General features: G+C 44.8%; 1 protein-coding gene across 1 annotated transcript in view; it reads left to right on the plus strand.

The window, feature by feature from the left end:
- The first annotated feature begins 789 nt into the window (after positions 1 to 789).
- The window catches only part of shisa8b (shisa family member 8b), a 34,568-nt gene continuing 20,056 nt past the window's right edge, over positions 790 to 15,301 (plus strand). The window contains exons 1-2 of the mRNA XM_031561398.1: positions 790 to 2,351; positions 10,973 to 11,091. Coding sequence (XP_031417258.1) covers positions 1,762 to 2,351; positions 10,973 to 11,091 — 709 coding nt within the window. The 5' untranslated portion in view covers positions 790 to 1,761. The remainder of the gene's footprint in view (positions 2,352 to 10,972; positions 11,092 to 15,301) is intronic.

A 15,301-nucleotide genomic window follows, 5' to 3' on the forward strand; every position in this document is an offset into this window, starting at 1 on the left:
TCCCTCCTTATATACGAGCATATGCAGGTAAAAAAAAACATTTATGACAAATGATAAACTAGAGAGAGAACAGACACAAACAGAAACAGTCTTCACTTTTGACTCTAGTCATTTGTTTCCAACACATGCTGTGCAAAACGATTACCAGTGACTGCGCCTCTGACTTATCACTTTGAGCTATGACAGGTGGGAAATTTTAAAGAGGGGACTTCAGAGTCAACAACCCTTTGGACTCTTATCACAGCGGAACAGACTCACAAGCCGTATTTCCATACAAATGTATTTATCTTGAGGTGTGGATGGCAGCCTGTGGCGGTTTATGTGAGTGGGGGAATGGGAAAGGACTGACATGAAGGGAAAGCGGGACGGGGTCAGACGCACGTGAACGGACCAGGGAGGTCATTATAGACATGAGAGTTATCAGAAACGTGACGTATATAGCGTGCAAATGTAATCAGAGTGCACACACAGAAATGTATTAGCACATGCACACTCACAAGCACACACACACACACACACACACACACACACACACACACACACACACACACACACACACACACACACACACACACACACACACACATACACACACACAAAAAAGACACACATACACACACAAAGGCTCGGAAGCATCCTTCAATAGCCAAGTTGCAATTTCCCCTCCCCTCTCCTCTCTCTCTCTATCCTCTCTCTCTCTCATCCCCTCCTCTCTCTCTCTCTCCTCTCTCTCTCTCTCATCCCCTCCTCTCTCTCTTTCTCCCTCCCGGGATAATGTGAGCAGCAGCTGGATGTGAACGCTACTACTCTCACTCGCTCTCCTCCTCTCTCTCTCTCTCTCTCTCTCTCTTTCTCTTTCTCTGTGTGATGCACTAAAGTGGAGTGCAGACTGCTCTGTCATACAAGAGGGGATTTTCATTTGGATTCAGAACTGTTGCTTTCTTTTTTTTTTCTCCCCGGAGCTTAACACCGGCACCCTGAGCAGCAATAACTGGATTTAAAAAGAGCGAAGCACCTGTTTGAGCCTTTACCTGTCTTTGACGTTCTCGGGATAATCTAGAAGTGAAAGAGGGAGGAAATATAGTCGAAAACTGTGGAGGTGAGGATGTTTTTCCTGGGAAAGGGACGGAACTTAAACACAAGTGCGGGAGAGAGGACTGTTAGGGGATTTACATTCAGGTCCATGAAGAATTCTGAAGTGTACTTTAAAGGTAAACAAGACAAATGTGTTTTTAGTGAGCGGTACTGAGAAGGCTACGGTAAGGCAGTAGCGTTGAAGTGACAACTTTCTCAGGGATGCTCTGACTGAGATCAATTTTGACGTGAGATGAGTCGTTCAGTAACCCGAAGAGGCTGCTTTTCTGTTGAAATTTGCTGAGGGGCTAATGCCTTATCTCTAATTTTTGATGTTTTTTGGATGTTGAGCAACAAGGATATTAAATTATGTAAGTTTTTTTGTAAATATTATTTTGGCTTTGCATTACTCATCTGACATTTTCAACTATGTGAGTAATATTCCCGCTTGGAAAACCATTTCTGAGCTTGTGTCATCGTATAATTAAAACATCATCATCTTCATCAACAACAACAACACCACCAACAACCGTAATGAGGAAAAGACTGAACGTCTCTGGGGAGGAATTTTGATTTTCAGGTGGACCAACACCGCTTAAAAAAACACACTTACTAACCCCTTGCTCCTTTTACCCCCTTCAGGGATCTCTCTATTGGTGAATTGTGAACTGTGTGTGTTTAAGGGTGATGGGGATTAGAATGATGTCTGACTCTGTGCTGCTCCGAGTTCTCCTCGTGTCCCTACTGGGGTGCGCGTCCCTGGCCCAGGAGGACACCACCACCGACCTGGACATGGCCGCCACCACCAATCAAACGGACGTGGCTTCCTTCACTCCGGCGACCACCGAGTCGGTGGACGACTCCCTTTTGACCCTGACCACCCCCACCGCCGCCGAGGTGGAGGAGGACACGGTCCCGACGACGGGCATGCGTTGCCGGGGTTACTACGACGTGATGGGCCAGTGGGACCCGCCTTTCAACTGCACGGCGGGCGTCTTCCTGTACTGCTGCGGCACCTGCTTCTACCGCTTCTGCTGCCAGTTCCGCCAGCAGCGGCTGGACCAGACTTCCTGCTCCAACTACGACACGCCGCTCTGGGCCAACACGGGAAAGCCCGAGGCCGCGGTCACCGACCCGATGGAAGTGGAGCGCGACCGCACCCACATGATCGTCTACATCATCTGCGGCGTGGTGGCCATCATGGTGCTGGTGGGCATCTTCACCAAGCTGGGGCTGGAGAGGAGCAGAGGGGGGCAGAATGACCTGAGCAACACCAGGTGAGGAAGGGGAGGCCGGGGGGCAAGAGGGGGGTCTGATAGATGGAAGTGGGACCAGTGCTTGGCTTGTGGGTGTGTGAGTTAGGACTTCTGGTGGTGAGGGTAATTGTGAAAGTGGTTTTGTGGACCGCCGCTTCACATATCCCCACAGCAATGATAACTGATGCCAGTTAGGAAAAGTAGGCTACAGTTGTCTTTGGCTTGGGACTCTGAACTTGCTAATTCTCTCAGTGGAGTTCTGTTATTTGTGAACTACGTGTCACTTCACTTGGGTCACATTGGGCCAGTATGGAAAGCACAGTTGTCTTTGCGTTGGATTTTTAAACTCTTCTTCACTCTCTCAGGGGACTTCTCTTATTTAGCATTCAGCCGCACGTTTGTGCGTCCCAGGATGACATAACAGTTTTGCATTCTAGAAGGTAGAGGGGGTCTTGAAGGTTCCGAATTCCCTTTGGGCAAAACAATCAAATAATAGCTTTTTCTTTGGTGGTCGTATGATAACAGTGACGATAAAACAAAAACGATGAAAGAAAATAATAGGTGTGGGTAACCTCCCCATATCCTCTCACAGATCATAGCTTCTCTTTGAAAAGTAATGCAATAACACTGGAAATGTAATGCAATCAGTGTAAATATCTGGCTCAAGGTTACACCACCCCCAGGACTTCTTTGCCAAGAACAGAAATATGGAACAAAGAGACTCCTGCTTCATCTCCCCCCTCTCTCTCTCTTTCTCCCCTCTCTCTCTCCATTCCTCCTGGCTGTAGTCACCTTTCTCCCCCTCATGGTCGTGGGCTCTCCTTCATTTTCTGTATTTGTCCTTGTCTTTTTTCCCCCCTTCCTCATCTCCCAGAAATCAGAGGACAGTGGGAGGAGGCGTATACACGGCTGGCTCAGTTACTTTGAATTCCAATGGATGTCTCCTCTGATAATGAGCTGGGCTATTGCAATAATTTAATCATTAAAAGGTTTTGTTTTCTTTTTTCATAAAAAACCCACTTTCACGTGACTCCCTCTATTCCTAATAGACATCCTCCTCTTTTTTCCCCCAGAATAAATATTCCGAATTCACAATTCAGAAGATTAACAGTTTTTTTCCAGAAGGTTACCACCTCTCTAAAATAGAGCACCCCGCTACTGATTAACACATCCTCAAAGATTAACACTTCTTACAAGATTAACAGTTTTCTTCAGATTAGCGCCGAGCAAAGAGATTAAAGCTAAATTTCAGTTTAAGAGTCTCTCGCTAGTGCTCCTCTGTTGAATGACCTCAGATCTGCCGGTGCAGACGGTGCAGGTGTTTGCCAGGCTAATGCATGAGCAGCCACAGGTTCTTCAGAGATGAGGAGAAAGTTTTGATTTTCCCTGTAGTCTCTGGTTCACAGAGAACGATTTATATTGGGTTGCTAAAATGTGTACAGAAGACTGCAATGGCATCAAATAACAGCCCTGGGCATGTTTTGTTAGCCACAGGGATAGCTCATATGCATATTTTCCTAATGTTAGACCTTCATTTATCTAAAACAAACACATTCATATTTTAGACTATTAATGCTATGAATTGTATCCACAAATGTGCTTTTTGAAAATGTGCCACAAAAAGTTGGTATTCCAAGCCGGTGGCTCTAAATGGGGAAAACAAAATGTCCAAAGTGATTTCAATGTCTGTGGGGACCGTTTGATTAATTATGGACTCAATTTCCCTTTTAGCCCCTCTGCAGGCAAGACTGTTCCAATTTCACATGTATTTCTTCTTTAGCAGGTGAGAGTTATTTCAGTAAAATAAACCCGTGTGCATTCTCCCTTGTCATTACGACAGTCTATCAGAATCCAAAGATTGGAATAAAAAAATAAGCCCAAGCATACAGTATATGGGAATATACTGCAGAGAGCATGTGCTGTCCATGTTGTTAATAAATATCTCTATCTGAGAGCCATGACCTTCACCAAATGAACTCCAGAGTACTGGTCAAATACAGTATACCTTGCTGAAATTGCCAGGAGGAGTCATGACGGCGACATTTAGCGCCAGGGAGTGCAGCTGACATCACCACTCAGAGAAAACATCAAAACAGCCGTGGGGATGGCCACAGGCAACAGCACGGCCTCCATGCTGTTTTGCACCTAGAGAAAGGCAGAGATTAACAATCTGGGCCAGGGAATGTGTAGTGTAGCACCCCAACTCCCAACCCCCGCCCATGAGAAAGCGCTGAGTGTATATGTACGCTCTTCCCCAAGGACATAGGGCCTTTGAGTTATCATGTTATATAATGTGTAGCGAAGTCACTGAAAGGTTCTGACCCTGTGAAAGAACAGATCTACAGCCCTGCGTAAGGACGCGCACGGAAAACATATGCGCGTGCGTCAAGGCAGGAAAGACTCATCCCTCTGCGATTTCTCCCACTTCACTCATTCACTTGTGTTCTGTCCATCCCTCTGCATTTTACTCTTTCTTTCTCTCTCTCTCTCTCTCTCTGTCTCTCTTTCTTTGATGAGCAACACTTCTTAAATATTCTATCCATTGATGCTCGGGCCTCAATGTGACTGACTTTTTTTCTTTTTTTTTCTTTTTTTTTGATAACATCAAAAGTGCATGAGTCAGAGTAAACCTGCTGTTTAAAAAAGAAAAAAATAACTTTGCAAGAAGTTGTCAGTATTTCTAATTTACCCACAGTCATCCTCTGCAACTACAGCCATCCCTTTCTTACCTTCCATGTCTTAACCTCCGACCCCCCCACCCCCACCCCGCCAGCCCCTGCACCCTCTGCACTTTCTCCTATGGCTCCATACTGGCCTAACTCATCCTGACACTGAAAGCAAGTGTCTCATCTTCATGGGGGTCTTTTCTGTCTCTCTGATTTGGGTGATGGTGCTCTCGTCTAATCTGCTCACCCACTGCAGTGGGGTCGCGGTGGGCATTCGCTGGCCTTTCCTGCCTCCCGGCTCCCCACCCTTCCCCTCTGCTCTCAGCCTCTGGAGCCCCGTTGCGCCCTGTCAAACTGATGTCAGGTTTTGGGGCCAATCCGTTAACAAACAGGGATCAGTGTCGCTGTCCCCTTTATGAATGTAGGTCCACTTGGCTCAAGACTTGAGCTTCACCTGGAGCTAATATTTGCCCAGACTGTCCAGACGGAAGAGGAAGTTAAAATAAAGTGTGTTCCACTGTTTGCTTTGATTGTGCTGGATTGAGGATCACAGAATCGTATTTGGTGCTGTGGAAGGAGCAGGAGAAAAGCTGTACAGTTCAGTCTCTAGTTCCATTTGCATTTGTATCATGGAGATAATCACACGTTGTGTTCAGATTAGCATATCACTGCTGTGGTTGCGCAGATAGTATTAGCAATTGTTTACAAAAGAAGGCTTGAGAATATGCCAGGTTTGCCTTATGATAGAAACGTCATCAAGGCATTTCGAAAATCAGGGCGAGGGAAATTAAATAGGCTGATTTTTAGATTAAAGAATTTTTTCATCATGAATTTCTGCTGTAGCATTCACATAAAACAAGGATAAACGTCAAACTAAGCTTGAAGGAATTGATTCCCCTACACAATGCCAAACTTTGATAGTCATTGTTCATTCTTGACGTGACAAGAGGGACTTAAACGATCAAATAAATGATACTAAGACGTTTCTTGTATTTTTCTTTCTATCTCAACAAAAATATCCATGAATTTAAAAAAAAACTGTCCTTTAATCCATGTCTGTGACAAAGAACCATTAATGTGTGACAAAAAGATGACCAGACTGAATGAAAGCTGATGTGACGGATGATAATTGCATCTGATTGTCCCGTTTTTACCATTATTATACATAACTAAAATGGTCATTAATCTGTCACTGGAGAGGGATGAAGGGAAGGTGAGTTGTCATATCATGTTGTAATTAATGGCAGTGTGTGTCGGGGAGGGAGGGACATGGAGGGAGCGGTTCTTTGTCAGGAGCTGTGCACCACTGGCCTAATCCCACCTGACAGATGAAGCTGAGCGAAGTTAAACCGGCTTGCCGATGAAGTTGAGAGGAAGGGGGGGTAGAACAGAGAGGAGGAGCGAGGAGGGGCAATTGATTGGATGACTGACTGATTGACTGCCTTCCAGAGAGAGACAGAGACAAAGAAAGAAAGAAATAATGAACGAAAGAAAGATAGAGACAAAGACCAAGAGAAAGTAAGGGCAAATAAGGCAAGAGGTTGATGCCCAATATTAGCGAAGGGCGAAGAGGACGTCCAGATTTATCGGCGCGTGTTGTGCATTAGAGAGTATACTTAGCTCCTTTGCTCTCATTCTCTCCCTTTTTGTGATATCATTATTCTTTATTAGGAAGTTGGCAGTGCTAATTTAAACTCTGCCCAGTGGGAAAGTGATAGTGAAGCTGATGCTATCGCAGGAACATTAGGATTGACAGAGAATACACACCAGGAGCTGAGAGCGATAAATGTCTGTTCTAGTTTCGTATTAAATAACATTTTTCGTTCACAGTCCAATGTGTTAATGCTCATGTCAGGTTAATTGGATATGCAAAGTGATTATGAAATGGACTTATCGGGCTGTCGGAGTTCTCCTATGAGGACAAGGGGAGAGTGTGTTTAATTAGATATCAGAGATCTGGACATGGACATGGGAGGGGGGATAATTTATTGCTACGAAGCATTAAGCAGTCTACAGCTTTCCTCCTCATAATGCGATAAGATGCTGCATTCCACAAAAGGATGATAATGTCGCATGGGCCCAGGAGCAAAGATAGTTGTGTTTTACATAATGCCAGAGGATGTGGGGTGGGTTAGGGAAGGCTTGTGTTGGAGTGTACTAGCAACTAATCTAGGAGAGTACTGAGGTTTGAAGTGGAATGTAACGTTTTTTCCCCTTTCATAATGTGAAGTAAAGGCTACTACAATGCTCTAAATACAGCTTTTGGCTTTGTTTTAAGACACTAGTGTCCAATTAGATACCAATTCCCTTCCACCAATTAAAGGATACGTTTGGCATTATAAAAACATAAAAGGACTTCCTTGCACAGTTGGATTGTAGGTATGTCGACATGCTTTTCTGATGTAACCGAAGTGTCAGAATCAGCTAAATATTTAGCAACTCAGAGAGGATGGAGAGCCTCAGGCTGTGTGTGTGTGTGTGTGTGTGTGTGTGTGTGTGTATGTGTGAATGTGATAGAGAGAGAGATAAAGAGATAGAGAGAGAGAGAGAGTGCAAAAGAGATCAAGCTAGCACGACAGAGAATATATGAGTTAAATAATTACAAAGACACAGGTTAAGCTTGAAACAGAGGGAGCGCTGTAGACTTTGAGGGGAAGTCAGAGCGAGCCAGAGATGGGGTGGGGAATAATCAATCCATTGAGCTGACTTAAGTCCACAGGCCAGCCGCATTCAGCAGTGAAACTCCTGCTCACTAAAGGAATAGTATCAGTACTAGGCAGAACCTCTCGGTCCTCAGTGGCATGGCAGCAGTGCATCTTTTGCCTGCGGGGCACTATTACACAAATTTGAGTCTGTCATGAGGGACCCAGCGCTGGCATAGCCTGAAGGCTCATTTTTTTGGCATCCATTACGCACTATAATATTTGGGCTTGACACTCACAGCGACACCTCTGTCCCTCGTGGGCAGCTACAGTTTGGCAAAGGGACAACAACAACAGATTTCTCCAAGTAGGCTTATAAGTGGTACACTGATAGCCATTGGCGCATAATTATGATGAAAAGCCTTATGATGAAAGTAAGGTCTTACAACCTAGTAAGGTCTTTGCTGTCGAGGGGTACCTGCCTTCCTGAATGACAGTCTTTGTTGTCGAGTGGCGCCTGCTTGTTCTCGTTCCAAGTTCTGTTATCTGGAATCCCAACATCAGATGAGCGACCCACCAGGGAGTTTGCCCACAGGGGATGCTGGCTCTTGGCCTTGGGTGTTTACTCTAGGTCTCTGTGGTAGGTGTGTTCCGTGAGAATTCCCTGTTCCCACGGTGACAGGGGTGAAAGTATGACAGCATCACCGTGGCCGCAGGAGAACGTGGCTGACTGACTTGCTGGGGGTTAGGGGTCATTGTAGGCCCGTCAAGGGAGATCTAATGAGGCTGGAGTGTGTCCCTTGGAAATGGGGTTCCTGATGACAATTCTGATTACTGATAAAAACAAGAATAATTACATTACCTGAGGCGTAATGGCATAACTGAAGCAATTAACAGTAAAAACCCTTTTTCCACTACAGTAATCCTCAAAGAGGTGATACCTAAAGACTTAATTCCTGTAAGCATGACAAAGCATGCAAAAGTACTATGTCACTACCATACAGTGAAAAAAAAGAATACCTTTCGCAATCTTCTCTGTGGAATAAGTTCTGTCGTGTTGTATTAAGCTAGGGCCACACCAAACCGACATTAAAGAATTAACAGCGATGTCGTCTTTGACTGGGCCGAAAGTTGCACTTGAACACAACGCAAAGACTACAGCCAACGACCAACTAGCACGTATGTTCTGCGCCTGCAAGAGAGAAGATAAGTCTCCGTACCAAACCATGAACAAAGCAACGTTTGCTTACCTTTTTCACACCACTTGCACTCTCCACAGACGGCTTCGTAATATAGCTACTTCTAATCGAGAATATGTCTGAGAAGAAGTTGCAAATGGCACAGGCATTGTCAGCCCTTGGTGTTTTGGTTGTGGAAAAGTAGAAATAAGGAGAAACCGCACTAAATGGGTGCAATCACGGATAGGCCTACTACAGCGACAGGCTCAAGGGGCCTTCCTGAACCGGTGTCAAGAGCTAGAGATAAATTAAATCAAAATAATCTCTCTCGCCCCGATTACTAGCTTTTCAGTCGATTCAACATGCTTAATCATTTGAAAAGCTACCGACAGGGCTCCTACTAATGCCAATGGTGCGGGACACATCACAAAGACTAGGACTGCAGACGCTCATCGATGGCCTCACATTGCCTGGCGGCTGACCATCAGCTTGATGTGTCAGGGGCTTCAGTCATTTCTCCTCAAATTAAATGGAGGCTTCTGGATATTTTACCCTGGGCCTTAGGCCCTCTCTAGGGATCTTTTCCATGTAGTCAGACCCTTATAATAACATTATGAGCCTGTCGGTGGCGGAAACAAGCGTTTTGCTTCGACGCAGATGCTTGCCCCATTGTATAGCTGTTTTGTGGTTGCCGGTTATAGCTTTCTCACTCAATACTGGACCGAGTTTTTGTCCCTTGTAAAAATATGGACCTAAAAATATGGGAAAATCGGGCCCAGGATAAAAATCCTGAAGTTTCCCTTTAACTCAGTTGGTTGAACCTTTGGACAGTTTTCACTCAGTTAAGCAAATGTGGTTGATGTAGCAACATTTAGCAGAGACGTGGGAGGATTCTTGAACAGAGTTCACATGAACACACAAGGGGGCTTCAAACATTCATGGAAGCTGTTGTGCCTCAGGGGAGTTTCCTTTTTTTTAGCTTGACTCCTCAACAGTACAGTGGTAGATATCTCCTGCGGCACAGATGGTCCTGCTCCCGCAGCTCTACCATCGGACTGTGTAATAATGTACCGATGTCCTCATTTTGTCTCTGTCTCTCTCTCTTTCTTTCTCTCTCTCTGGACAAAGCTCTCATGGGTGCAGGTCACAAATAGGGAGTGATCCTGACATCACACTGGATCTTGTCAACCTGTATAGCTAGCCGTGTGCAGCAAAGTGTGTGTGTGTGTGTCGGGAGTGGGGGATGGGTTACATCCCATTTCACACGGCAGTACAGTAACACATCCCGCAGGGAAGGTGAAAACACACACAAACTCACACACACAGATGGTGTGGAAGTGGACCCCCATTAGAGGTTATATTCCTGACCACAGAAATATTAAACCTGTAGGTTATAGTGAATATTTCATGTCCCTGAATCATCCATTATGATATTGTTATGAGAATATGTAGTTTTGAGGCAAGTCAAAGGGGGAATACTAAATACAATTTGAACTTCAACCTCCTGTCTACTTTAGAATGTCAGCATAGTACCAATTGACCTGATCCACAGGGATGTGCCATTCCTCACTTAACTCGACTAATTGTATTGACATGTTGAGGCAGTTATTTTCACACACGGCTAAGACTGTTCTTTTTTTCTGACTGGATGTATGGTCTCTGTGGATTTAGAGTGGTATTGACCTGCACCATAGTGAAAACAAGCATAAGAGCTCAGAAACAGAAACTGTATTTAAAGAGTCGCTCTGTTCTTTCTCCTGCTGCTGTCCAAACCACACTTTATTAATTAATTGGTATAAGCCCCATTCTCTAATCTTAACATTCAGCTCTGTGTATTTAAACACAACAAAAGTAGATGTATTTGGGATTCGGGGATAAACTCCAACCAAAGACTAACGCATAAAATGCTAAAATCCATACATTTTTTAAATGGCTTGCCAATAAATCTAAGTGATTTTACCATATTGTAGACACAAACATACCTGACCTCAAATCCCTTGCTATTAACAATAACAACATTTAAATAATGACAGACCAGTTTTCCTTTTCCATGTACGGTGATGCACATCCCCAAAACATGCACCAAACCCTGACTGTGGCACTACTCCTATCCTATTGGAACTGTGTTTAGAGCAAAGATGTGTTTATTTTGCCAGGACCCTGCAGGAGCTGCTGAAGCAGCCGGGAGTAGAAGTGAACACAGTGGACAGCAACGTGAATAACCACCCCTCCCACGGGGCCAACGGCTCCGCCCGGATGCTGCGCAGCCGGAGCGGTGAGTGATAGATACCTACATGGATGGTAAACACACAGGAATAAACACAGGCAAACAATGGTACACACACACACACACACACACACACACACACACACACACACACACACACACACACACACACACACACACACACACACACACACACACACACACACACACATAAACTCACTGACACACATAGTTGAACACTGACATTGACAGACTCTCAGTCTCCCTCTCTCTAGCTATGTGTCTCTCTACTTCTCTGTCTCTCTCTCTCTCTCTCAGACACACACACACACACACACATACACACACACGCACACACACTCACACACACACACACACACACACACACATAAACTCACTGACACACATAGTTGAACACTGACATTGACAGACTCTCAGTCTCCCTCTCTCTAGCTATGTGTCTCTCTACTTCTCTCTCTCTCTCTCTCTCTCTCTCTCAGACACACACACACACACACACACACACACGCACACACAGGTGCACAGATACATAAGTAGCCTCCCACTAATTGCAATTAATATAGATGACATTGTGACATTTACATATCTACACATATGAATGGCCAGCAGAGAGCTGGTGGAGGCTGATACCAGTGGGAGCTGAACACGTGCATTTTGGGAGAGGGCTTTTACAGTCGGCCTGTATGGCGTGGGAAAGAGCTGCTCTGTTAGGTGTTGTGAGAGCGAGAGCGAGAGTGAGAGAGTGTGACAAACTTTTGCTCCGGGGCCTGGATTTCCTGCCACTGCCCTTGTGCGCCCAGAAAACATTGAAACATTTGGCCACACGTGAGGGGTTGTGCAGTTCACTTTGGACCAATTAGAGGCCACAATGCACATCTGGCACAGGCTGAGTGTGGATGAGAGCAGGGTTAGAGGGGAAGTGGACGTGGGTTTGATTAGCAGCCATTGAGTTTGCTAAGTGCCTGATTGGATTCCTTTAAATACTTTTTTTGGTCAGTGAGAGATGTTTCTGGAGAGAGGAGCCCACAGGGTCATGGGTACATCAGGGTAGACCTCTCTCATGCACTCTAAAGCTAAATTTATGGTTGTCCATTTTCAGAAACATGCAAGCGCAAGAGCCCCTTGCGTGCCCCTTGTGTGCTTTCGTACCCCTTCTCGCGTGCTTGCGTGCGTCTCCCAATTTTTTTAACTATCCAACAAGGCTACGCAAGCCTTCGACTTCCACGCCCACAGATGTCATGGGAAAGTAGGCTTCTCTAAGGTCGTTTTTGAGAAAAAAAACGTTGCTCCACCTATTACTCTGGCGGTGAATTGCTTTGCTACAAGCACAACCCTTGGAGAACCATAAATTAAAACGAGTCCATCGATACAACTGCGTGGCCAGCCGCTGCGGCAGTCGCAGTACAGTAGTATTTTGGCCTTAAGCTGGATCTTTCACGCAGGGAATTAAAAAGACGTTGCATTCAGGTAAAATATGGAGACTGTGGGCCTCTCTAACTATGTCCTTTAATCCTTTTGAAATTCCCTCCGTACCAATCACACTATTGCTTTTCTAGAGTTTTTTTCTTTTTTTTCTTTATTCCACCCATTTTTGGTGCTGCTTCTGCTCCTTGCTCTTTGGAGATGTCGACAACTCTGACACATTCGTTCGGATCCCCTGCAGTGCTCATGTAAAAATGGTTGCAATTCCCTGTTCGCATATTGTGACGTCACTCACTCTGCCAGTTTTTAAATAAAATAAGAAACCACCAACTCTGCGGATTATTTACAGCCTACATTATAGCTGATGTTTTGTTTCTTTTAATCAAAACTGATAAGGGTGATATCTACGATAACTAACCACTCATTAACTACTTAGGATAGCTAGTATGAAGAGTGACTATGGTCATGTAAAGATGACAGATGATATCTCTATTCATCGATATATGTGTTCTTGTATAGTTTCTTCAACACAATTTTGTCCCAATTTCCTGTGCACTGTTTTCATTCCCATGTCTCAGGAGATGCATCTCTAGTTATTAGTTAACCGTTTTGTGTAGCTTTAATAAACGTAACCTAAAACTAACACATCTTCTTAGATGATTAGACGCTAACCCCAACCCCATCCCTAACTTGGACATGATGCTAATTAATTACTTATTATGTACACAGTACCTAAAGACACTTATAAGCACTTTGAGCTGCATTATTTTGCATGAAAGGTGCTATATAAATAAAGTTTATTATTATAAAATGCGACCAAAAGATCACAACCTGTCACTGGTTTTATGCATTTCACACAAGTAAAGGTGAGATCAGTGTGCCATGGATGTGGACAGATGTGCTCGCCTGATTGTGGGTGGGGGAGAGAGGGATGAGAGAGGAATCTAGGGGAGAAGGAGGAGGAAGGAACGAAACATTCGTGAGGAATGAGAGCACGGCGAACAAACCTTAATTACCATGCTGATTGGTCCCGGTTGCTCGCTCACAGGGGGCGCGTGCTCATTCTACTCAAGCAGTCACACCGCATGACACACCTTTGTGTATGTGTGTGTACATGTGTTTGGGAGGTGGGCGTTTCTCCATAAGGTATAAGTAAGATTGCATTTGTATGTTCATGTGTGTGTGTGTGAGCACTGCCCGCAGTATCTGTGTGTGAAAGCAAAGGAATTCCTTTGATCTGAATGCCCCACTCTCATCAAAATAATGTGTTCCTTTTTGATACCCCCTGGCCTATTGCTCCTCAGTGCAGTTTTCACAGGGATCTGTGAAAAACAGTGATGTGTGTCTCATTATACAAGCCTTCCTGCCAGGCCCCAAACTTGCTTCTTCCACCTGTGCTGTCATCCAGGCCCGCCGAATACTTCTTACACAATCTTACACTTAAGCATCTCAGTTTAGAAAATGCTAACACCGCCTTTCTTTCGATGTAACTTTAACACAGCCTTAAAGGAGGATTTTACCATGAAGTAAGTCTTCACAAGGGAGGCCAAGTTCGCTTTTTCATCAGGGTAAGCTGCAAAAACAGACGTAGAGGCGGCACGTGATTAAATGTTCAGTGAAAGAAAGGGTCTGCCATACTTTCTTGTGGCACTGAGGTCACCGCGGTTACACCACTCAGTGCTTTCGGAGCGGCCTGGCGCAAAACTTTCTGGAACGGCAGCCAACAGAGGGATTTGAGCTGATAAGCGCAGACTGCAGTGGGCTTACAAATCCTACATTCTTTTTTTCTCTCTTATGAGGGATTTAAGTTAGACTGTGGTTACTTTAGGGTTTTAAGCATGTGAGACTGTACATATCTTCATATTCTTTCTTAACAGTCATGGAGTTAAGAGGAGGGATTGACTCAGTTTAATGTGAAAGTAGATTGAGATAGTCAGCTAGTTGCATGATACTGGTGTGTGTGTATGTATGTATGTATGTATGTGTATGTGTGTGTGTGTGTGTGTGTGTGTGTGTGTGTGTGTGTGTGTGTGTGTGTGTGAGAGAGTGTGTGTGTGTGTGTTTGTGTGAGTGTGTGTGTGTGTGTGTTTTCAAGTGTGTCTATACATATATTTATTGCATTTGTATATATATGTGTGTAAAGTATCTGCTTATGCACTGTGTCTTGTGTGAATGTATATTCAGCTATTTATCTTTATATACATATCTGTATGTGTCCATGACCATGTGTTAGTGTGTCTGCCTGTATGTGTGTGTTCTACATGAACATGCCCATGTGTTAGTGTGTCTGCCTGTATGTGTGTGTTATACATGAACATGCCCATGTGTTAGTGTGTCTGCCTGTATGTGTGTGTTATACATGAACATGTGCATGTGTTGGGGAGGAGCTGGCGTTCTGCAGGTGCCTTGTGTTTTCACCGCACATCAAACAACATGGAATCTACTCAGCCTTTGATCCGCGAGAGAAAGGGAGCACAGAGGCAAGACACTGTGAATATTAGTCTGCCATACAGCCCCGCCATGGGAGCCTTGGATTTGCTATGCCTCACAGAGAGGCCTCTGGCTGTGTGATGTGTATGTGGGGCTCTAAGCGGAAGACGCCATCCTCTGTGATCTATCCTGTGGGGAGACTCCGTGGCACCCTATGCGCCGATAAGCGGCCAGGATCCAAGACCGCATTCAGCCAGCGCTTCTTCCCAAACCTCATGCATATTCAGTTTCCATATGATCCTAGCTCGTAGCAGCTACTTAGCATCTATACGTTCAAAAGTTACGGCGAGATGATGTACAGAATTAATTCATAATCCTCTGCTGA

The sequence above is a fragment of the Clupea harengus genome, chromosome 23 (genome assembly GCF_900700415.2).
Source record: "Clupea harengus chromosome 23, Ch_v2.0.2, whole genome shotgun sequence".
NCBI lineage: Eukaryota > Metazoa > Chordata > Actinopteri > Clupeiformes > Clupeidae > Clupea > Clupea harengus.